General features: G+C 57.9%; 1 protein-coding gene across 1 annotated transcript in view; it reads left to right on the top strand.

Annotated features, from left to right (window-relative positions):
• Positions 1-21,730, top strand: part of CFAP46 (cilia and flagella associated protein 46) — an 89,262-nt gene that overhangs the window by 21,818 nt on the left and 45,714 nt on the right. Inside the window, exons 12-24 of the mRNA XM_028481955.2 lie at positions 293-521; positions 691-811; positions 1,973-2,096; positions 2,305-2,435; positions 2,956-3,083; positions 4,100-4,233; positions 5,458-5,670; positions 6,760-6,925; positions 7,637-7,786; positions 8,634-8,741; positions 9,251-9,417; positions 18,089-18,251; positions 20,059-20,143. Of these exons, the coding sequence (XP_028337756.2) occupies positions 293-521; positions 691-811; positions 1,973-2,096; positions 2,305-2,435; positions 2,956-3,083; positions 4,100-4,233; positions 5,458-5,670; positions 6,760-6,925; positions 7,637-7,786; positions 8,634-8,741; positions 9,251-9,417; positions 18,089-18,251; positions 20,059-20,143 (1,919 nt within the window). The remainder of the gene's footprint in view (positions 1-292; positions 522-690; positions 812-1,972; positions 2,097-2,304; positions 2,436-2,955; positions 3,084-4,099; positions 4,234-5,457; positions 5,671-6,759; positions 6,926-7,636; positions 7,787-8,633; positions 8,742-9,250; positions 9,418-18,088; positions 18,252-20,058; positions 20,144-21,730) is intronic.

The following is a 21,730-nucleotide window of genomic DNA, read 5'->3' as shown; positions in this document are numbered from 1 at the left end:
CCCGGGGTGCTGGACGAGATGCAGCGCTGGGCGCCGTGTCTGCTGAGCCCGCCACCTGGCTTTCGTGCACAGCCGGTCTCTGTAGCATGGAGCCCGGCTGGGCCCAGCTGCCGCGGCTCGGCCCTGGCGTGCCAGAGGGCTCTGAGGTCTCCTGTGGTCTGCAGGGTCCTCCTCCTCGTGCTCCGTGGGTCCCTGGGGTAAGGCAGGGCGGAAGGCAGGGCTGGAAAGCCAGGCGCCAGGGGGGTCCCGTGACAGCCCCGCCGGGCTCCTGCAATGCTGTCTGTCCCCCCAGCCTCATGGTTCTGTTCCGTTGCCAAGTGCACATGGAGATGGCGTACATTGAGGAGGACGAGGACCGGCTGGAGCCTGCCATGGAGCACCTGAAGAAGGCCATGCTCCTGGACACCCTGGGCCTCTACCAGGACAAGCTCAGGATGGCCTTCAACCGCCTGCACCTCTGTGCCACGCTTTACCAGGTCCCCGAGCGCACCGAGGACAAGGCCACCTTGGCCATTGAGCAGGTGCGCGCCCCCCCACCCCCGCTCCCGGACCTGGGCCCTGCGGCCTCTGCGCCTGGGAAGGGCAGGCGTCCTGGGCGGGGCCCCGTCAGGCCAGGAGCGCTCAGGAGACATGGGCAGCGGTGCTGCTCTGGATGACGCGAGCGCTCATCATGCCGTCTCCCCTTCGCAGGCAAAGAAAGCGATGCCCGGGGACAGTGTGCACAAGAGGCGGGCGCTGCTGGTGAAGGCGGGCCTGGCCCTGGCCCCTGACACCTTCCAGACCGTGCTCGACAGCGAGAACGAGGCCAAAGGTGTGCAGGCCCAGCAGCACACGCGCCTGACCCCACCCGCCCTCGGCCTCCGCCCACACGGGCCTCAGGCGCTGGTGCGCAGCCTCCTGTCCCCGCTCTGCGTGACGGAGCACCTCCCGTGGCGCGGGGGGAGGCTCCCACAGCCGGGTTCACCATCACACAGCCTGGAGGCCCGAAGCCTGAGACCGAGGGGCTGCCCGGGCCTGCCTCCCGGGCCCGCACGGCTGGCTTGCCCCTGCACCCGTTTCTCTCTGTGTCCAATTTCCCCTTTTAAGGACACCCGTCATAATGGATCAGGGCCCACCCTAATGACCTCATTTTAACTTGATTTTTCCTGGTAAGACCCATCTCCAAATAAGGTCACATTCTGGAGTTCTGGGGCTTAGGGCTTCCTCGTATATTTTAGGGGGCACTCCCCCCATGCCACTGTCCCCCCCGAGGATGGGGGTCCTGGGCTTCTCTGCATTACCCCCAAGTATATCGAACGCTTGCAGATGGCAGATTAGCGCCCGGCTCTGGAGCCCCCTGGCGCCATGCCTCTCGGAGTCCCACCTGAGGTCGCCCAGGGCTCCCTTAATGTTGGCTTCCGCTAGGCAGCCCCAGCCGTCCGCCGACGGGAGCCCGCGGTGGCGTGCTGTGGATCCAGGATGGGGACTGGGGGACGGCTCTAGGATGTGACCCTCGGCCTCGGGGGGCCACGGACCTTGCGCTATCTCTGTGGCCGCCGCACGTCACCAGGTCCTGTTGTCGCCCTGCCCGGGGCGTGGCAGCGCCCCCCCGTGCTTCCTTCTTGTCCTGCTGGGTGTGAGGGGCACGGGCCCAGGGGGCAGTCGCCCCGGACACGCTCGGGCTCTCTTGGTGCGTTTCACTCGGCGAGGGGCCATGGGCACGGAGGCCGCCACTGTGCTGGGCGCGGGTGGATGCTCTTGGGGCCGGCCTGGCGGGTGCAGAGGGGGTCGTTCGGCGCACCCGCTGCCCCTGGTACCCGGCGCCCCTCCCCCACAAAGGCACAGCTAGCGGGACCTAATCTTCATGAAAAGGTCAAAAGACGCCCGGGAGGCGCCACCACACCCGTCCAGAGGCCCTCGCGCTGGGGTTGCGGGAACGTGCCTTGCCCCGCGACCAGCCGTGTCACCGCCCCGGCCTGCTGTCCACCCTCAGTTTCCACCGGGAAAAAGCGGGGCCGCTTCTCCTACCTGTACGCGAAGGCGCGGCACCACTCCCTCAGCGTGGACGAGGCCGCGGGGCACGTGCGGCGCCTGCAGGGCCGGAACGACAAGGAGAGGTGAGCGGGCAGTGGCCGGGGGGTGTGCGGGGGCTTCTGGGTCGTCGCGGCGGGGGCACCGGACCGCCTGGCCCCGGGCAGCACCCCCGGGCAGCACCCCCGCGGGTCCTCCCGCCGCCTCGCGTCCGGGCTGGGGCATCCGCTGGGCTCGTGGCAGGAGCCCTGCGCTGGTTCTCCCGGGCACAGAGCTCATTGCGCACCTGTGCAGGGTGCAGATCTGGGCCGAGCTGGCCAAGGTGGCCCGGAAGCAGGGCGTGTGGGATGTGTGCCGGACGGCCAGCCGCTTCTGCCTCGCGTATGACGTCGGCAAGGTGGAGCGGCAGGCGAGGCTCAAACGAGGTAGGCCCCGGGGCCACGCCGGGGCGCCCGCACCGGCGGGGTCTCCCCAGGCGACCTGGGGTCGCTGCAAGGGGACCCAGGGCTGCAGGCGGGGGGCCTGCGGGCAGACGGTGGGCCCGGGCCGGCTCCCCCTGTCAGCGCTGGGTCCGCACGAGTCTGGCCTGCAGGTCCCTGGGAGAGGTTGGTCTTGCGGACGGTGAGGATGGGGGGACCTGCGGGCAGTCCCAGGAGGCCCGGGGCATGGGTGTTGGGGGCGGGGCCGGGGCTTGTTGAGGGGCAGAACAGCGCGAACAGAACCAAGAGCCCAGCTGTCAGGGAATCGGCGGGAGATTGGCCGCGGCCAAGCTGGCTTTGGGGACACCTCGCCGCCCCGTGGGGCCCCTGCGCTTGGGAGGTTTCTGCCAGCCCCTCCTGGGCACAGTGCCACCCCGCAGAGACCCCGCCACCGCACCCGGGGCTGCACCGCGTTCCCTGAAAGGCTGTTCGGGTTCTGAGCATCCTGCCGCTCTGCTGTTTCCAGGGAAGAAGACGAAGGGCGGGGACGGCGCGGGGCAGGACTCCTCGGGCCAGTCAGATGCCACCCTGCAGAGGCAGGCGTCCCCCAGCCTGCTGCGCAAGTTCGCGGAGGTGGGGTTCATCAACGCCGAGGTGCGTCCCTGCCCACGGCCCCTCGGCCCCCGTGTCACCTGCGTCTGCACGGACGTGACCCTTATACTCCAGCCCTGCTCCCAAAGGAGCCTGTCCTTTAGGGAAGTTTTCCTGGGTTCTTGGGAGATTTTCCGGGAGAAAAACATAAATCAGAATGTATCGTGAGGGGTGTAGATGTTAATTTTCCTTAGAAGTAATGTTTGAATTGTGGATCCATGGTGACATAGGTACTGCAGGCTGATGGTTACTGGATTTGGGAGTGCCCTCTGCATGGGAATAACCTCAAAAGCACTTTGAACCCACGGTAAGGGAGGAGCGTGTGTTCTGAGCTCCTCCCCTCAGAGGCCGCTGAAGGCTGCGGGGACCTCCCCCTCGGCCCTGAGCTGCGGTCGCTCCCGCCCCCTGCAGTGAGCGTGCAGAGACCCCGGCGCCAGCCAGGTGGCTGAGCTGGGTCTGAGCTGGTACTGGGATCCTGCACCTGCACGTCGTGGTGATTTTGGTGATACTTTGTAACTTCGGGATTCTTGGGGCCACTTGAGGTTGTTTATTTTGGGGGTCGATGGGGTAACCCGGCCAGAACTCCCCGGCTCGTTCAGTGAGGGTTTGCTGAGCACCTCCTGAGGGCCAGGCCATGCTGAGAGCTGGGGGCAGGTGACCGCAGAGCCAGGGATGGAGCCGGCATCACCCCCAGGAGGCAGGCAAGGCCACCTGCCCCCATCCTTGGTCCTGTCAGCCTGCAGGGCTTCAGTGCACAGCCGTGGAGGGACGGGGACTGGGGTGCCGTGGACGCCTGTGGTGTGATGAGGGGACCTTTGTGTCCCTGGGGGCTCAGGCTGTGCTCTCAAAAGGAGCCCGTCTCTCTCTGAGATGCAGCGTGTATGGGTGAAGCAGCGGCGTGGGGTGGGGGAAGTGTCGCTGCAGGCAGGGAGGACCCAGGGGCCGGGAAGGCCCTGGGGGCATCGCGGTGGGTCTGTGCTCTCTGGACGTCTCCTCCACTCTACTCACTTCCTCTGCAGGCCACCGTCCACCTGCTGCGATCAGAGGGCGTGCAGCTAAACGACCGTCCCACGCCCCCCGAGGACCTGAGCCAGCACCCGGTGGGCTACATACCCGAGTCCCCAGAGGACAACGCCGAGTGGATCACGTACCGGTAAGGGAGCCGCGGGGACGCGTCCTACGCTCCTGGCAGCGCTCATGTGTGGTCGGGGGCACAGGCTGGCATGGGGGCTGCGCCCGGACATGCGAGAGAAGTGGCTGGCTGTCCGGCGCGGCTCACCAGCTCACGTCGTTGTTCACTGTGGGTTGTCTTCCTCGTGATTGGTGGAAACGAGATGTGAGGGAGTTGGTGTCCGCCGAGGGAAGCGGCAGGCGGGGCTGGCCACGGGGAACTGTCCCGGGAAGTATGTGAACGGAAAGAGGGTCCACAGGGAACCCCCCAGAGACTTGCCCACGTGAGAAGCCACGTGCGGTTCAATCATGAAATCGAGGTGCTGTGGAAACAACCACAGTTTTTAGCCGTCGTTTCATCTAAAATTAAATATTTGAGAGGTGAACACGGTGGTGAGTGAATGTCCGCGTGGCGGTGCCGCAGGAGCCGAGGCTGTTGGCTGCTCCCCGCTGAATGTGGAGAGGGACCTACTTTCCTGTTTGTCGCACCCAGTGGACAGGCCCTCATGCCCGCCGGCTATGCGGGGGTCGGGGACGCCGCCGGTCTCCCTATGCCCACGAGAGGCACAGGAAGGAGGGCCCTGGTTTTGTGCAGATGGGGTTTGTCTTGGGGTTTTAAGTCGCCTGTGAGAGCGCAGCCCAGGGGCCACCGCCACTCCCGTCTGGGGCCGGGCTCCCCACGCCTGGAGGAGGGCCCAGGCCACACCTGACCTCCGCTTTTGTACAGCCCACGAGCTAACAGTGGTTTTGATGGTTTTGAAGTTTGTGAAGTTAAATAGCGAAAAGCACACAACAGAGGCACCATGTAGCTGTCGAAGCCCGGGGCACTAACTGTCTGGCCCTTTAGAGAAAGGGCTTGCCAGGCGCTGGTCTACGGCCAGCAGGTCCCACGCGTCCCTGTGGACGGAGGAGGGCAGCCTGTGTGCGATGGGCCGAGGAGACTGGCACAGGCAGGTGCAGAGGTGGACTGGCGGCCTGCAAGCCTCGGCCAGGGGTCCGTCCTCGGCCAGGGAGGGGCTGAGTGAGGGGCATCCAGCAGGGAGACGAGAGAGCCAGGCGGATGGGGTGGAGGCGGGAGGAGCCGGGCAGCTCCCAGCGGGGCATCTTTCTGACCCCTGGGCTCTAGGGACGGCTTCACACTGGTGTCTTTGTGCCGGTTTGGGAAGGGTCTGGATCCCGGGGAGAGCCTGACGCACGCCTTCTGTAGGACCTGGATAGAGGGCCTGTCGCAGTACGCCATGAACAGCTGGCTGCGCTCGGCCGACATCGGGCAGAAGATACAGGAGGCGTGGCTCGTGCAGAACGCCGTGGCCTGCGTCCTGAACCACAACCAACACCTCATCACGGCCAGGCGTCAGAGGGAGGTCGTGGGCGCCCTGTACCACCTCCTGGGCGTCACCAAGGCCGTGGGCCACAGCGGGTGGGTGAGGCTGGCGGTCGCTGTGTGCGCCCTGGCTCCCCAGGAGGGCCCCATCCCGCCCCGGCCAGAGACCCCGGGATGCGGCCGGGAGCTGTGGGGTGGGGCGTGCGGGGCCACCCTCGCCGGTGCCTAGCAGTGACAGGGCCTCCGTGTGCTGGCCGGGCACCCCGAGCAAGGTACTCACCCTCTCTAAGCCGCAGCGCAACGTGTGCTCAGGCGCCCTCGGGCCGCACGCGGATTCCCAGCCTCTCACACTCTTGTTTCAGACAGCGCGATTCTGAGGGAGGTTGGCTGAGGCCCGAGTCTCGTAGGAACAGGGGTGGAAACCGACCTTGGTCTGATTTGGGGCGGCTTGAAAATCAGTGTCCGAGAGTTTTCATATCCAGGTGGTGTGAACTCATGAGAGACCGATGTTTTCACTACCTGAAGTTAGAAATGTGAAAGCATCGAGTCAGGTCAGACGTTTACCTAACGAGGATGACTTTTTGAAGCCCTCTTTGTGTTTTCTGGTGGTTGGGCTTTTAGTCTAAACACTCAAATTTAAAGTTTTTCGCCAGATCCCGAAGTAGAAAGGCTTGTGTGAGTCAGGACGCAGCTACATGTGCCCGTGGGGATTTTTACACTGCGAGCAGGACGGAGCAGCTATGGAGGACGGGCCTGCCAGTGCCCTCACCTCTCCTCTGGCGCGAGGCCCTGGCAGGGTCCCCGGGACCGTAGGGGTTGTGGGAGCACCTCTCTTTCTAGGCGGGTGTCCGTGTCTCTGTCGTAGACACAGGTCGGACCGCGTTTGACGGTTTTAAATGTTTTAGTGCTGAGACGTTTCAGGAGGAAGCAGGGAAGTTCTGGTCCAAGCCCACTCCATCTGTCGCCCAGTGGAGGGCCTGCTGGACGGCCCGGCAGCGGGCACGGTGGCCAGGTGGGCCTTTCTGTCCAGGCCCCGCGGGACTCCCTGAGGAGTCCAGCCCACATGGCACAGGTGTCTCCCAGGCGTGAAGGCCGCCCGGTGGAGGACGAGCCTCCGCCGCGGGCAGTCCCGTCACCGCGGCTTCCTCCCTGGGATGGCCTGGCCCGTACACGCTTCTCTTCCAGAGACTTGGTGCTGCTGGCGATGCTCTGCGGCACCCTGGCGCGAGGCCTGATCATCCCCTGGATCCCGGCCCCGACGCCAGAGAAGTCTAGAAGACAAGCACGCCCACACCCACTTCGTACACCGCTGGACCCCGAGGCCGCCTCTGACGTCAGGACCGCAGTGGAGGTGCCGCGCCCGCGGGTGGCATCGGAGCCGGGGGGTGGCCGACCCCGGTCAGTGCAGGCGTCCGTGGGAGAGCCGTTGAGGAAGGGAAGCTGCAGGCATCCTCACCTGCCCGGAAATGGGGCGCGGGGTGGGGGACACGCTTTCTCTAAAAGCAAGGAAACAAGACGAGGACACCTGGGTGTCAGTGGTGGGGACATCCCTGCAAGGCCCAGAACTCAGAAAAATGGGGACATGAGGCCAGAAAAATAGGACCAGTGCCAGCTCAGAGCAGGAAAGCCACAACACCAAATAAAAGATGCCCAGACCAGGGATACGGACGGTTCCATGGTGACCGAGTGGGGCCCTTTGTCCCCTGATTGCATCTCCTGGTGACGTGGACTGTGCGGAGGTCACATCCCAGTCAAGGAGGAGGGATGGTGATGGGTGTCGACAAGCATCTGATGACCCATCACCCACTCCTAGTAAATGTGAGGGAAAGTGAGTTCTGTAGTGAGCTTGAGGGACCTGCAGAGCCTGCGGCTGCCCCAAGTGTGGCCGAGAGCAGTGCCTCCTCCCTCCCGAGGCGGTGCCTCCGCCCCAGGACTAGCGCGTGTTTGGGCCACCTTCCCTTCTGGACCGGGAGCCACGTCTGCTTGTTTTTGCAGCTTTGGGTCTCGGCTCGGGTTCCCTGTTTGGATTCAGGTGTCATGAACAAGGACACCTCCGTTTCAGGTCTGCGAGTTCGCCCTGAACCTGACCAACGGGACGGTGCCTGAGGAGGCGGTGCCCGTGAGCGCCCGGCAGCAGCTCATCGCCACGTGGGTGAAGGCCAAGCAGCTCCTGCAGCAGCAGATCGGGCCGCGCCTGGGCACGGACGAGCAGGTGCGGGCCGGGGGGAGCCCCCTCTGGTCTTCCCCACCGAGGGCGAGCAGCCTGGGGGACAGGGCGGTGGGGCTGCGGAAGGAGTGCTTCCCTTCAGGAGGGTCTGTCCTTGCCGAGGCCGACCCCCGAGAGATGGGGCACGAGGCCTCCTCTGCCTGCCTGGCCGCTGGAACATCCCCTCGTTCCTCCAGCCGACTGGCCACAGTTCTAACTGTCCACCAACAGCCGCTGGGCCTCTGGGGGTGCTGTCCACCCTCGGGGACACCTCGCTGTGGCTTCATCTGGAGGTGCATCTAGGCCAGAGGGGGGCACCTCCCTGGCAGGGCCCCACGGGCCACCTGAGCTGTGAATGCAGGGCCGTCGGGGTGAGTGGGCAGGGGAGCAACCAGGGACCCAGAGGGGAGGGGGCAGGGCCAGCCCCACGGCGTCTGCTCCTGCAGACGTGGGCTGTGGATGGAGACCAGCGGGGGGTTCCCTGGGGCCCAGCTGGAGCCAGGACATGTGGCTCAGGTGCAAGACGGGGACCATCAGGGAGGGGCATCGGAGCCTGCCAGGAGTGAGCACCGGGTTGGAGCAGGACCAGGGGAGGGGCCTCCAGGCAGAGGGCCAGCCGCTGTGCCTGGCCGCCGGCCCTCCACCTCTGGCCGGGTCAGCCAGCCGCCGGGCCACCTTAGGGGCTCCGGCGCCTACTCCTCTTTGTTACATGAAGAGGTAACTCGGAGACAAACATTTACACAAATAGCTCCGATCGTTGCCACAGAGCTGGTGTTTCACAGGGTCACTTCCCGAGTAGTCCAGACCCTCCAGCGCCCGGGGTGACGGGCCCTCTGCACTTGCCTCCCACCAGGGCACCAACGAGGACATCAACTCGCTGACCAGAGTCCTCGTTGCTCTGGAGATGTACTCCTGCAACGGGCTGGGCCTCATGGACTTCACCGTGCCCCCGCTGGCTCAGGTAGCTGCCGCTCCCTCACCCCGCAGGTGGCACCTCCCCCCGGAAGCCACCTGCCTCCCCCTTGGCCCACGTGGGTGTCACTAGGCGCCTGGCAGGCATTCCAGGGGCTGTGCCCCGACAAGGCTCCCCGACTCGAGGCGCTTATTCGAATCCCGCTGTCCAGACAAGGAGCCCCAGGTGGCCAGCGGCCCTGCCGCGTTCTCAGCACAGCGCTCCCAACAGAGCCGAACGGTCCCCTCGGGGCCCCTGAGTCTGGTCTCCTGGCTCGTCAGAGGGCAGGGCTGCCCGCGTGGCAGGAACGCAGTGTGGACACTGGGACATTTGTCCCCACCCCGCCAGCCCCTCCCTGGCTTGGCCGCAGTTGGCAGCTGGAACCTCAACCTCGCAGGTGACCTAGGCTGAGTCAGCCTAGGCCGGGTGACCACTGGGCCCGTCCGTGTGATGTCAGCCGTGAGCTGGCAGCAGAGACGCCCCCCACTCACAGACGCCCCTCCCCCCGCCACCGGCAGCTGGTGAAGATGGCCTCGGAGTGCAGCTGGTCGGACCCCCTTGTGGAGCTGCAGACCCTGACGCGGCTGGCCCACTTCACCTACGTGGCCCGGGACCACGAGGCCACCATGGCCTGCTCGCAGAAGGCCATCCAGACAGGCATCAAGCACCTGCAGGCCTTCAGTCCGTGAGTCACCCCAGCGTCCGACCTGTGTCCCTGGGGCGCGCTGCCTCCTCCGAGCCCACCAGGCGGGGCCCGCAGCCTCACCCGCTCGGCCCTGTAGCTGCCCCGCCAGCCCCGCGTCGGCCGGGGCGACGCCTCAGCTGCGGCCCCTGGAGAGCCGTGTTCAGCAGGATCCCGAGGCCCCACGAGCCTCGCCAGCTGTGGGCGTGACGGGGGCACAGAGGCAGAAAGGGCCTCAAGGCTCAACCGTCGGCCGCTCCCCACAGGCAGGCAGCTTTGTTGAGAGTAGTTTTGAGCAGGCGACTTAGGAGGCCAAGTAAATTCGGAAGTAATTGAAGGGTGATTTCAGCGAAGGGAAAATATCCTCCTGCCACTGGCTCCTCTCTGCCTGAGCGCTGCTGGCGGCTGGCTCTCCGGGGCCCCCGGGACGGCCGCAGACGCTCCAGGCCACTTGGCCCTGTGCCCCGGGCCCCATTCAGCTCATCAGTGATCAGGCCTCCTGATCCTTCCCTCTTCTGAACAGGAGGCTGTTTTAAATTGGTTTCTGTTGTATTTCTGCTGTAAAGACTGTTTCCCTTGAGGCTCTTCCCTTTGCCTTACTTCTATTACGGGATCCCGGCCCCCAGGCCAGGAAGACACCCATCGTGGCCGCACAGCCAAGCTGACCGCTCGAGGCTGGATCCAAGGAGGCCTGGCCTCCTGCCTCTGGGTGATGGGAGTGGAGGCCTGAGCCTCTCTCGGTCAGGATCCCGGGGCCAGGTGCGGGAGCGCGGCCGCCACATCCCAGAGGCTGCTCTGGGGCCTGCGTGGAACACCCCCATGGGTGTTTGGGGGCTGACAAGTGACCACGACCCGAGCTGTGGTCACCCGCCTCGCATGCAGCCAAGCCCACAGGCTGCTCAGAGCTCCCGTGGAGGCCCCACCCGCACCTCATCTGTCCCTGCAGTGGCTCCTGGGCAGGGGCTGCGGTGCCCGCACTGGGAGCAAGGAAACCAAGGTAGGCAGAGGCTGAGGCCCTCGCCAGAGGCCACCCAGCAGGTGGAGGCGGAGCGGGGACTGGAGCCCAGGCAGCTGGTTGCGTGTCTGGAAGTTTCCCTGTGAAAACCAAGGCAGCTGAAGCAGAGGCTGGATGGAGCCCCCAGGCCAGCCCAGCATGTCTCACTGCGCCCACCCCCCCCAAGGGCCTTTCCCTCGTGACTGCCTTTCCTCCAAAACAGAGGTGGCTTTTGCTCAACAATCCATCCTGAGAAGGACTTTCCTTCTGAAAGGCTTTCGAACGTCCTGCCCTGGCCTCACCTTGCAGCAGGTGGGGGCCGAGGGCTCCGTGACGGCCAGGGGGCAGCCGGCTCAGGTGCCCAGCCTGCGGAGACGGAGAAGGCGCAGCAATAGCGCACGGAACACCCGGCCCCCCGGCAGGCATCTGATACCAGGCAGGGACTCTGGGTGCTTCCCGGAAGCCTCTGGTCCTTGGCACAGGGGTCCCCGCCAGACACTGGTCTCCACCAACAACTGTAAAACTGTGCCCATCAGCAGATAAGCCATTCCGAGCTCCCCACCAGCATCGTATGCACACTCTCCAGTGTGAACCGAGGTTCCTCAGACTTTTGAGAAGGCCCTCAGCTCTGAAGAGAAGACCAACGAGAAGAAATAGGGGAAATTACTCTGGATGAAACTGTCAGCTTTTATAATATAGTGTCCAGTTATCTCACCAGGGAAGGCAGGTTCATTCAGGGATAGCAGAGGAATTGCAATTAGGGAAATGCAAACTTTGGTGGACCACAGGAAATCTGGAAAACAAGGAGGGGGATCTTGCTTTTCTAGGAAAAAGGGGGAGTCAGGAGGGGCTGTGATACCCAGAGTCCACTGGGGGAGTTGGGGGTCCAAAGTACCGCGGCTTCCTGTCGGCTATCTGCGCCGGTCTCTGATTGGCTGGGCTGTCGGGGGTGGAGTGAAGGTTTCTTCCTCCTGCGGACAGTAAGTAGAGGCACCTTCCTACCTGAGATGTAGGCGAGGCCCCTTCCTGTTTGGGGTAGTTGCGGCGCGTGGCGGACGTGGGACCTCCCTGACAGGCCTGGCCTGACTCTAGCTGTAGCTGAGGTTTCTGTAATTCATTCCACAGAACAGATTACATGATGATCAGAAGAAATATTTAAAAAATAATAATAATAACCTCCAAGGTATTTGAGAAGATGCAGCATTTAAAAGTTAAAATGTAGTGTTGTGGAAAACGAATGAGGATCAAAAGGAAAAGGACTAAAGATCTCTTCAAAATTAAAAAGGTAATTTCTGAAGTTGAAAATAAAGTCAGTGAAGGGCTAGAAGATAAAGTGTGAGGAAATCGTGCAGAAAATATATGAAGAAGGACAGGCAGGAAATGTGACAGAAAAGCCAGAAGAAACAATAGGAGGTCCTAAACCCAACTATTGGAGTTCCAGAAAGAGGGAAGAAAGCGTTCTTAAGAAAGGAGTGAGACGCAGGAGCTTCCCTGAGCAGAGGACACCATCTCGTGACTGACCCTCCCACTAAATGACCGGCGAGAAGAATGAAGAGACACTCTCATCCAGATACGTCATGGGATCATCAGGTCACGGCAGATACGGAGACTATCCTACAGCATTTAGAAGAAAAGAAAAAGAAGAAGGAAATAGAAACGCAACAGTCTTCTCAGAAACCAACAGTCTTCTCACTAGAAGCTGAAAGAAAGTGGAACGTTCTAAGTGGCAGTAGTTTTCAACGTGTAATTCTAACTCACCCAAAGTTTCAAGTATCCCGGTAAAGAAAGCTACTTTTAAACAGATGAGGACCTGGAAAATGTATTTGCCACACACCTGTTTTTAGAAAGTTAATTGAGGATACACTCCAGAAAAGCAAGGGAGTAACCCAGAAAAGAGAAAGATGTTGGATGCTGGAGATGGAGACGCAATCCAGAAAAGGTGCCGAGCTGCGCTGCTCGCTGAGAGCCTCCTCAGCAAGGAGGTAGGGGAGGCCCCGGGGGTGCAGGCGGGGCCACAGGAGGACCCAGCGTTGTGGAGAGTTTACAGGTATCGTGCTAAAGGAGGGAGGGAGAAAAGCCAGTTGGAAATGCCAGGAGATAACAAAGGTAATAGCTTGCCTCTTCAGTGAAAAACACAGACATTATCATGGTGTTTATTGATATTCCAGTGTTAGGATTAGCATTTTGACAAAGAAGACTTATTTGTGCTTACCTAATAAAATATCAATGTTACCAATTTTGACAGTACAAAAGTAAAGTAAAAGCACAGATAACATACTTCAGCAGCGGGAAGGGGGAAGAGGACAGGTGGCGTGAGACCCTCATCTGAGAAGTGGACCCTCACTTGTTGAGGGTCCACCAGATATTCTGAGGTACAAAGATGATAAATAAGGGAATTAAAAGTGATGCTGGGACCAGCTATATTCATAAGTTGGGAAAAGGGACTTCTATAGGTAATGGTTAAAATTCATAAATTGGGCAAATCAAGATAGAAGCCAGTGTTTGGGAGGAAAGCATACGCCTGCCAGAGGACGGGGCTGAGGACCTACGAATCCTTCCCTCTTGGGAGCAGAGCCGGGACCTGGGCAGGGGAGTTCTTAACCATGTGGGAGGTACCACTTGGATAAAAATTAAAAGGTTGATTTTAAAAGAAAGAAAAAGACTACATTCATAAAGAAAGAGTCGGCGTGTGGTGTGAGGGCTGCTGCATCGTCTTCCTGTAACGGAGTTAAGGCTGATTTCACTACTCGTTGCGGGCGCAGCAGAGTTTGTCAGGGGACGGGGTGGCAGGGTGCCTGCTGCGGTGACGGGTGTGCGCCCCAGCCTCGCCGTTATTTCCTCAGTGATTCTTAAATTGACTTTTATTTTAAAACAGCAATTCTTATAATAAAATAGGCTAAAAACATAAATGTTTACATATGGTAGTAGGGAAAGGGGAGGTCATACAAGACTATGTAAAAGTTTGGTTTTCGCCTTAAGACCTTTGAGAACTCATTTTAGACTGTTGCTGTCCTCTAGTGGTGATCGGTGTCACTACTCTCAGTGGGGTCACCCCCTCCCCGGGTTTGACTGTGGACCTGACCCGTTTTTCAGCCACACTGAGGGCCAGCTGTGTCCAGGCCTGGAACTGGGCGCTAGGAGTCTGGACAGGCAGAGGTGAGCGGCCCTTGGCTCTCTAGGGGGTGCCGACTGCACAGTGGTCTTGCCGGCCCCTCGGAGCCTTGGACCCTGTCCCCAGCCAGCAGGATCCATGGTCAACTTCAGCCACGTGGCGTGTACTGCTGATGATTCACCTTTTTTTAAAAAAAATTATACATATTTCAAATTTTTATGCTGACTTTTTCTATTTTGCAAGTTATGTAAAGAAACTCAGTGTGGAATTGGTCACAGAGTAATTTTTATGATAGCGTTTCACAGTAATAGTGAAAATAGTTTTCAGATCTTCGTGAAAAATAGTGCAGTTAGGGCTTCCCTGGTGGCGCAGTGGTTGAGAGTCTGCCTGCCGATGCAGGGGACACGGGTTCGTGCCCCGGACTGGGAGGATCCCACATGCCGCGGAGCGGCTGGGCCCGTGAGCCATGGCCGCTGAGCCTGCGCGTCTGGAGCCTGTGCTCCGCAGCGGGAGGGGCCACAACGGTGAGAGGCCCGCGTACCGAAAAAAAAAAAAAATAGTGCAGTTACTAATCAATTAGTATTCTCACCTCTGAGTGTGTAATTACCAGAATCAGTTTCATATTTATACTATTAATGTAAAGGAATATATATTAATAAGGAATTTCATGTAGATTCCTAAAACAGACCAACAGAGATTACCTTTCTACTTTGTTTAGCACTTTTATTTAACATAATCATCATCACTGTTGGGTTTTTATGTGAACTTAAAAGTCACTTTTTCTACCAGTTCTGGCCATGACACACAATGGATAAACTTGACAAAATACATGAAACAACTGCTTCCAGACATTGGCCAACAGATGGCCCAAGTCTGCTCTTCTTGCAAGAAGAGGCCATCAGAAGTGAGCCCCACATGCACCCTCGCGCTCTGCCTGGGGGCGCTGGGCGCTGCCCAAACTGCGGCACCAGGAGCTGGAGCCCAGACAGAAGAAATGCTCGCGGGAGACAGAGACCAAACCCTGGGGCTGCTGGGACCTCTGGACTCCACAGGATGCAAGACGAGCGAGGAGGTTCCTGGACAGAGAAGGCCAGATCCCGCGGGCCTGGCAGGAAGCAGGTGACAGAGATGCCGGAGGCCCTGTGCTGACCGAGGAGAGTCAGGGAGCCCTCGCTGAACCGCCGGGGCATTCAGGAAGACCACGCCTTAGGGGCTGGGCTCTGAGGGCCGCGCGCACTCCAAGACGCCCAGTCCAAATCTCAGGAGGATAAGGATGAGCCACAGGTGAATTCACTGCCCTCCAGAATGAAACCCCACCTTCCTTTAAAGGAAGGCAACGTAATCCACGCTCTCAGCAAGACAGCCCTCCACCCCCGCCCCCGCCCAGTGCCCAGCATAACAGCAAACATCACCAGGCACGTGGAAAAACAAGAAACTGTGGCCCATACCAGGAGAAAAAGCAGTCAGCAGTCAGACATGACACAGACGTTGGAATTAGCAGACGATGAATTTAAAACAGTTATTGTAGGTACAAGAAAGGAAAGAAAGGATTTTAACGGGCAAATTACAGGTGGTGAATTCCAACAAAGAAATGGAAACTCTAATTAAAGAACTAAGTGGAAATTCTAGAAATGACAAGTAGAGTCTCTGACATGGAAATATCACTGAGAGAGCTTGACATTTGAACACTGGAGAAGTGATCAGTAACTCTGAACGCAGGTCAGCACACTACGGAAACTGAAGCACAGGGAGAAAGGCCTGAAAAACAGAGGAGCCAGCGCCCTGGGGACCAGTGGGCTGGTGCCCGTGGGACAGCACAAGTGCAGGTGTGGTCTCAGAAGGACAGAGGCCAGAGGGCGAGGTGGGAGTACATATATTCGAAAATGTAATAGCTGAAATTGTTTCAAATTGAATTAAAAATATCAACCCAGAGATCCAAGATTCTCAATGAACTCCAAGCAGGAGGTACACGAGGGAAACCACACCTATTTTTATTGTAGTCAAATCGCTGGAGACCAAGGTGACAAGAAAACCCTGGAAGGAAGGTGGAAGGGGAAAAGGATGCATTACACACAGGGAGACAGGGATGAGAGGCGAGTTCTCAACAGGAACAAAGTAAACCATCCTAAGTGGTAAAAAAGAAAAAGCCCTGTCGATCTAGAATTCTATATACACCAAAAATAGCCTTTGAAAAATGAAGGCAAAATCAAGCCATTTTAGATTAATTAAAACTAAGAGAATCCATTCCCAGAAGACCCACAGAACAAGAAATGCTAAAGGAAGTTCTTCAGCCTGAAGGAAGATGGTACCAGATGGAAACTCAGTTCAGGAAGTAGTGAGGAACGCCCCAAGTGGTGACTGTGTGGCTGAACATAAAAGGTTTTTCCCCCTTCGGTTCTTAAATTCTTTAAAAGACATACGCCTGTTTCAAACAAAAATGCATTGTATTGTGGGATTATTAACAAATGTGGAAGTAAAATGTATGACAGTGATAACACAAAGGATGGGAATGGGAGAGGTAGGGGTATATCGAGAGTTCTTACACCGTCTGTGAAGTGATGTAATATTAATTCACCGTAGACTGTGATTAGTTAGGAATGTATGTTGCAGTCTCTAGAGCAAGTACTGCAGAAACAATAAAAGAATTATACCTAGAGATCCAATGGAGAAGATAAAATGGAATACTAAAAATATTCAATTAATCCAAAAGAGGGGAGGAAAGAAAGAACGAACATATGGGACAGAAGGAAAGCAAGTAACAAAATAGAAGATTTAACCCAACCACATCAACAGATCTATGAAATGTAAATGGACCAACACTCCAGTTAAAGTCCAGAGTTTATCCCACTGGACCCAAAAAGGAAGACCCAACTCGAAGCCACGTTCAAGAGACACTCTTCAAATACAAAGACACAGGTGAAAAGTAAACGGAGGGGGAAAGATGGCCTCTGCAGCACCAGTTGCAAGAACACTGTGGGGCTGTAGTAAAGCTCCCAGGATGTGGGATCAGAGATAGACATTTCACAATGATAAAAGGGCTCAATCAGCAAGAACACGTAAAAATCTTAAATGTGTATACACTTAAGAGCAGAGCTTCAGAATTCAAGAAGCAAAAAGTTAGATACAGCCACACTTATAGCTGTAGATTTGGACATTCCTCTCTCAGTGGCTGATAGAACAAAGTAAGCCGTAAGCATATAGATGGTCACCATCAGCAGATCACCCAGTTGTCATTGACGGACTCTCCCGAAGGACCACGTCCTAAAGATCCAGGTCTCCAGGACAGCAACGCCAGGGCCCAGGCGGGGCCAGGCCCTCCTCCACCTCCCGCTGGGTTGGCATGCCCATCCTGGGGGACGGGGCCAGCCTCCGATTCACCCCCAGAGCGTGAGCTTGACCGTGCCCTGCAGATCCTTGCAGGCTGAGGGACAGCCTCTTTCTCCCCTAGACTCCTGACGGGCAGGGTGGCGGAGCAGCTGGCTCCTGCAGGCAGGTACCTGGCTGCGGGGCCTCCCGGGCCGTGGGGGGGAGGTCTACCCAGAAACCAGTGCTTTTCTCCTAGAGTAAGCCTGGTGCCCCCTGAGCCGAGTTGCAGGGACGTGCGTGCGGTTGTTGTGTGCACAAGCCACGGCGTGGCTGAGAGAAGAGAGCTCACGGCACCCTTGACGTTGCTGAGTGTAAATTGTACGTTCTGAGCTCTCAGCGCAGAGCCTAGGCCCCCTGAACAAGACGTGCTCTGGGGCACGGGGAACGGGGCCCCCTTGCTCCGCAGGGCCCGGCCTCGCGTGGGGCGGGCGCCTCGTTCTGTTGCTGCTGCCGCCGCACAAGACCCCCTACGTTTTAGTCATTCCAACATCAGCTTATGATTCTGCCTCATGGTTCTGCGGGTTGACTGGACTCAGCCAGTTAGTTCTGGTTTGGGGACCTTCATGACGTTACTCTGGACTCCCCAGGGCTCTCTCCGGGGGGCGGGGTGGGGTGTCCCCAGGGCCCGCCCCTCTCGGCAGCACCTCCCTCCCCTAGGAGCCTCCCGGGAGCCGCGGCGCTTGTCTGTCCCCAGGGTGGAGGCTGAGTTGGTGGCGGAGATGCTGAGCACCGCAGCCTGCATCCGGGGCAGGAGCATCATGGGTAACCTCCGGGGCCGGAAGCAGCTGCGCCTGACGGCCTCCAAGGCCTTCGTAGAGAGCGCGAGGTGGGCTGCGGCCCCCGGTGGCCAGGGTCACTGTGCGCGTGGCGCGTCGGGGGCGCGTGTTTTGGGTGGGCATGATGGCGACTGCGGCGCGCGGTGCCCGCTGGGGACTGTCCCCGAGGCCGGCCCCTCCCCCAGTGGCCCTGTGACCAGGGTCATCGCCTGCCCCGTGCGGTGGCACCCACCTCACCCCCGGGGGTTCCCGGCAGCCCTGAGCGTCCGAGCCGGGACGGGCCCGAGGAACGGGGAGCCGAGGCTCGTGAGCGGGTCACCGCAGGGCTGCCCTGAGCGGAGCCCGTCCTGGTCCTGCAGAGCCGTCTTGGGGCCCCACCTCTCCCCTCGGCAGCCACACCTCTCCAGGCCACACCTTCCCTCCCAGGTTTGGGGGCGTCGCGGGGAGCAGCGCCCTGGTGATGCTGGCCGCCCGACACTTCTGGAACGCCTGGCTTCCGCTGCTGTCCTCCGCGGTCAACAGGAGGAAGTGCAGGAGCGCCACTCAGAGGCTCACCAGCATCCTCAACAAGACGGAGGCCGGGAGGCAGGTGCGCTCTGGGCCGCCCCTCACGTCCTTCCTCCGGAAAGGTGGGCGAGGCTCCCGAGGAAAGACGGGCCCCGTGGAACCACTCACACGATGAACACGACGGCTGCGTGGGGGCAGGGGACGGTGACACCCGTGCGATCCCAGCGGGGCAGGCGGGGCGGCTCCTGGCTGCGCTCCGGGCTCAGCTCTGTCCTCCCCCATCCCCGAGGGAACCCTAACTCAGACCTGGAAAGCTCCGGTAGGAAAGGGGAGAGGAGGGAGGTGGGGGCACAGACCCGCTCAGGGCCCAGGGAGGTTTCTCCTGACAGTGGACGGGCATCTGGTGGGCCTCAGGGAGTGGGGCCCCCTTCCCCCTCCGCCGTCGCCCAGGAGTGTGCGGTAGGTCGTGGCCGGGGGACCTCCCTTGATCTGAGAGAGAAAGTGTCGGTCCGCCACCTTTGAGTATCACGCTAGCTGTGAGTTTTTCATAACTTTATTGTGCTGAGGAATTTTCCCACCACTCCTAGTTTTCGGAGAGATTTTGTGACGAAACGTTTTTGGATTTTGTCAAATGCCTCTTCTCCATCAATTGAGCTGATCATGTGGTTTTCTCCTTTATCCTCTTGAGGTGATGTGTTACACTGATTGACCTCCTTATGTTGAACCACGCTTGTGTTCCTGGGGTAACTCTCACTCGGTCGTGGTGAATAATATTTTCACTGTGTTGTTGGATTTGATTTGCAATTCAGCAACTTACTTCGTTGAGAATTTTTGCATCTATGTTCATAAAGGGTGTTCATCTATCGTTTTCTTGTCTTGTGATGTCTTTATCTGGACCCCCTATCAAAGTAATGCTAGTCTCATAGAATGAGTTAGGAAATGTTCCTTCCTCTTCAATTTTTTGAAGAGTTGAGAAGGATAAGTGTTATTCTTTTTTGTAATGTTTGGTACAGTTCACCTGGGAAGCCATCTGGTCCAGGAATTTTCTTAACTGGAAGGTTTCTGACTACTGATTCAGTCTTTACTGTTAGAAGTTTGTTGACATTTTTTATTTCTTCTTGAGTCAGCTTAGGCAGTTTGAGTGTTTCAAGGGATTTTTCCATTTCTTGTAGGTTATCTAATTTGTTGGAAGACAGTTGCTAATAGGATTCTATTATAGTTCTTTTTATAGTTGTAGGGTTGATAGTACTGTTTCCACTTTCATTTCTGATTTCAGTTATTTGGTCTTCTTTCATCTTTTCTTTGTCAGCCTAGCTAAAGATTTGTCTATTTTGTTATCTTTGCAAAGAATCGATTTTTGGTTTCATTGATTTTTTTCCTTTATTTTTCTATGCTCTAATCCGTAACATTCCCTTCTTTCTGCTAACTTTGGATTTAGTTTGTTCTTTTTCAGCTTCCTTAAGGTGTAAACTTAGGTTGTTGGTTGTTGGCCTGAGATCTTTCTTCTTTTTCAATGTCGACATTTGCAGCTATAAACTCCCTCTGAACCCTGCTTTTGCCGCATCCCATAAGTTTTCCTAATGTGCTTTTGATCCAGTTGACTCAAAGCTATAAAACTGACTTGCCTGCTTCGTGTCATTGAAAGCCGTAGACTGTGTTGCAGGGCTCGTCTGTGCGTGTGTGTGTGTGTGTGTGTTTTAAGGTACTGAACCTTGAACCGGAGTGCCTTCTCTTACAGTGGAAATGTGATTCCACTTTTTGTGACTTAGTAGTTCAGAAATTCAGCTGCAGTTTCCTTAATTCAATGCTGAACCAAATGAAAAACAAACTGGGGAAAGAAGAAACTGCAACTTTCAAACGTCTGTATTGTTGATTTGCTTTTGCTTTAGGAAAAAGGGAAGACGCTGCTTCTGCACCAGTGGCCCACAGCCGACTTCCAAAGTGGAGGGACGACGGAAGGGTGTTTTCTCTCAGGTTTGTAGATGCAGGACAGACGGAGCCCCAGACGTGAGGGCCTGGTGTTGTTAGATCCCGAGCCTTGTGTAGAACAGGTGAAGTCGTGGCAGTGACCACGGGAAACGCCTGCTCAGCACTGAACTCGGGCGGGCACGGTGAGGGCGAGGGCTCCCCGTCAGCCATCAGGGACCCCCACTGTAAGCGTGAGGAAACCCCCCAAGCCTGGGGGGGCCCCCAGCTCAGGGCCACCCTGCGCCCTCCCAGGCAGGCTTGAAATCTAGCCTCTGGGTTTTTCTGACAGGTAAATCACACTTCTCCATTTCCATAAAAATGTGGAGATATACTTCTGCGGAAAAAAAAGTAGTGACCTTAGTAAAATAAAAACATATTGTATAATTTATTTCTAAAATAAAAAATGATTATCTGCTAAAAAATAATCATCCCTGTTAGTGTAAGGGCCACGGTGTGTACTGCGAAGCGTGAATGTGTGGATTAGAGCCGTGGCCCCTCCCCCAGGTGCCTCAGAGTCTACGAGCGAGAGAAGCTCGACTTAAAATAGTGAACAAAGATGTGACCATGTGTAATTAAATATTGAGTTGAACTCCAGACCCCCGCAGGTAAGATTGTTTGCTGGTGCCGCAGAGGGAGATGCAGACAGCAGCCCAGACCCGCAGGACTGCGAGGCCCGGTGAGGAGCCAGCTGCTTGGGGTCCCGGCACCGCCCGGAGGGCTTGGAGCCCGTGTGCGCTTTACTCCACGTGCTGAAACGTACTCAGATAGCTAAATGGGTTAGCAGCTTTAACAATTCAAATCATAGGAAAAAATGAGAAAGTAGAATTGAGCAAAGCAATGTTTTGAGGAAAGATTACTGCCTAAAGTTTAGAGTGATCAAAGAGGCACACATTCAAAATACATGAAAATTTAAATAATGAGAAATGCAGAAAATTAAAAAGTAAACACTGGAAAAGTACTGGCATCAAATTCAGCCGCTAAATGATCCATTTCTGTAATGCACGAGCAGTCGCATTAGTCAGGTTACGAGATGCCACACTGCAGTAACAAGTGACCCCGACGGCTCAGCAGCTGAACTCGCACGGGCAGTCTCTCCCTCCTCATGCGAGGCACTGTCTGGAATTTCTGGCAAGTGGGGTTGCCACGTCCAGGGGCACGTGCCCCTGCTGCCAACCAGGGGGTGCAGAGGCCTGACTGTAAGAGCCCTCACCACCACGGCGTGTGGTTCCGAGTTGGCCCGGCCGAGATGAGAGGAGGAAAGCACGCTACGGACCCCACGTGGTTCCCAAGTGTCAGACGTTGACCAGTTTATCTGGTCACGTGCCTAAATCCACCTGCCCCTGGGCACCTGGATTCCGTCCCAGCGCTGGCAGTGGGGGGCCACGGCGAGCCCTCAGGCCCCGAGTGGTGTGAGTTGGTGCTGTCCTCTTAGCCAGCAGCCGGACAACCTGCCGGCAGGATCCATGGGCATGTTCACCCCTTTGCTGTAACGATTCAAAAACGGTCAACGAGGTAAAACAGGACAACCTGAGTGTCTGGTACCAGGGGCAGGGGCTCTGCTTCGGTGGACGGTGGGGCTGAGGCGGCCGCCGC

This window comes from Physeter macrocephalus, chromosome 20, assembly GCF_002837175.3.
Source record: "Physeter macrocephalus isolate SW-GA chromosome 20, ASM283717v5, whole genome shotgun sequence".
Classification (NCBI taxonomy): domain Eukaryota; kingdom Metazoa; phylum Chordata; class Mammalia; order Artiodactyla; family Physeteridae; genus Physeter; species Physeter macrocephalus.
This window is presented reverse-complemented; position numbering and strand designations above follow the sequence as displayed.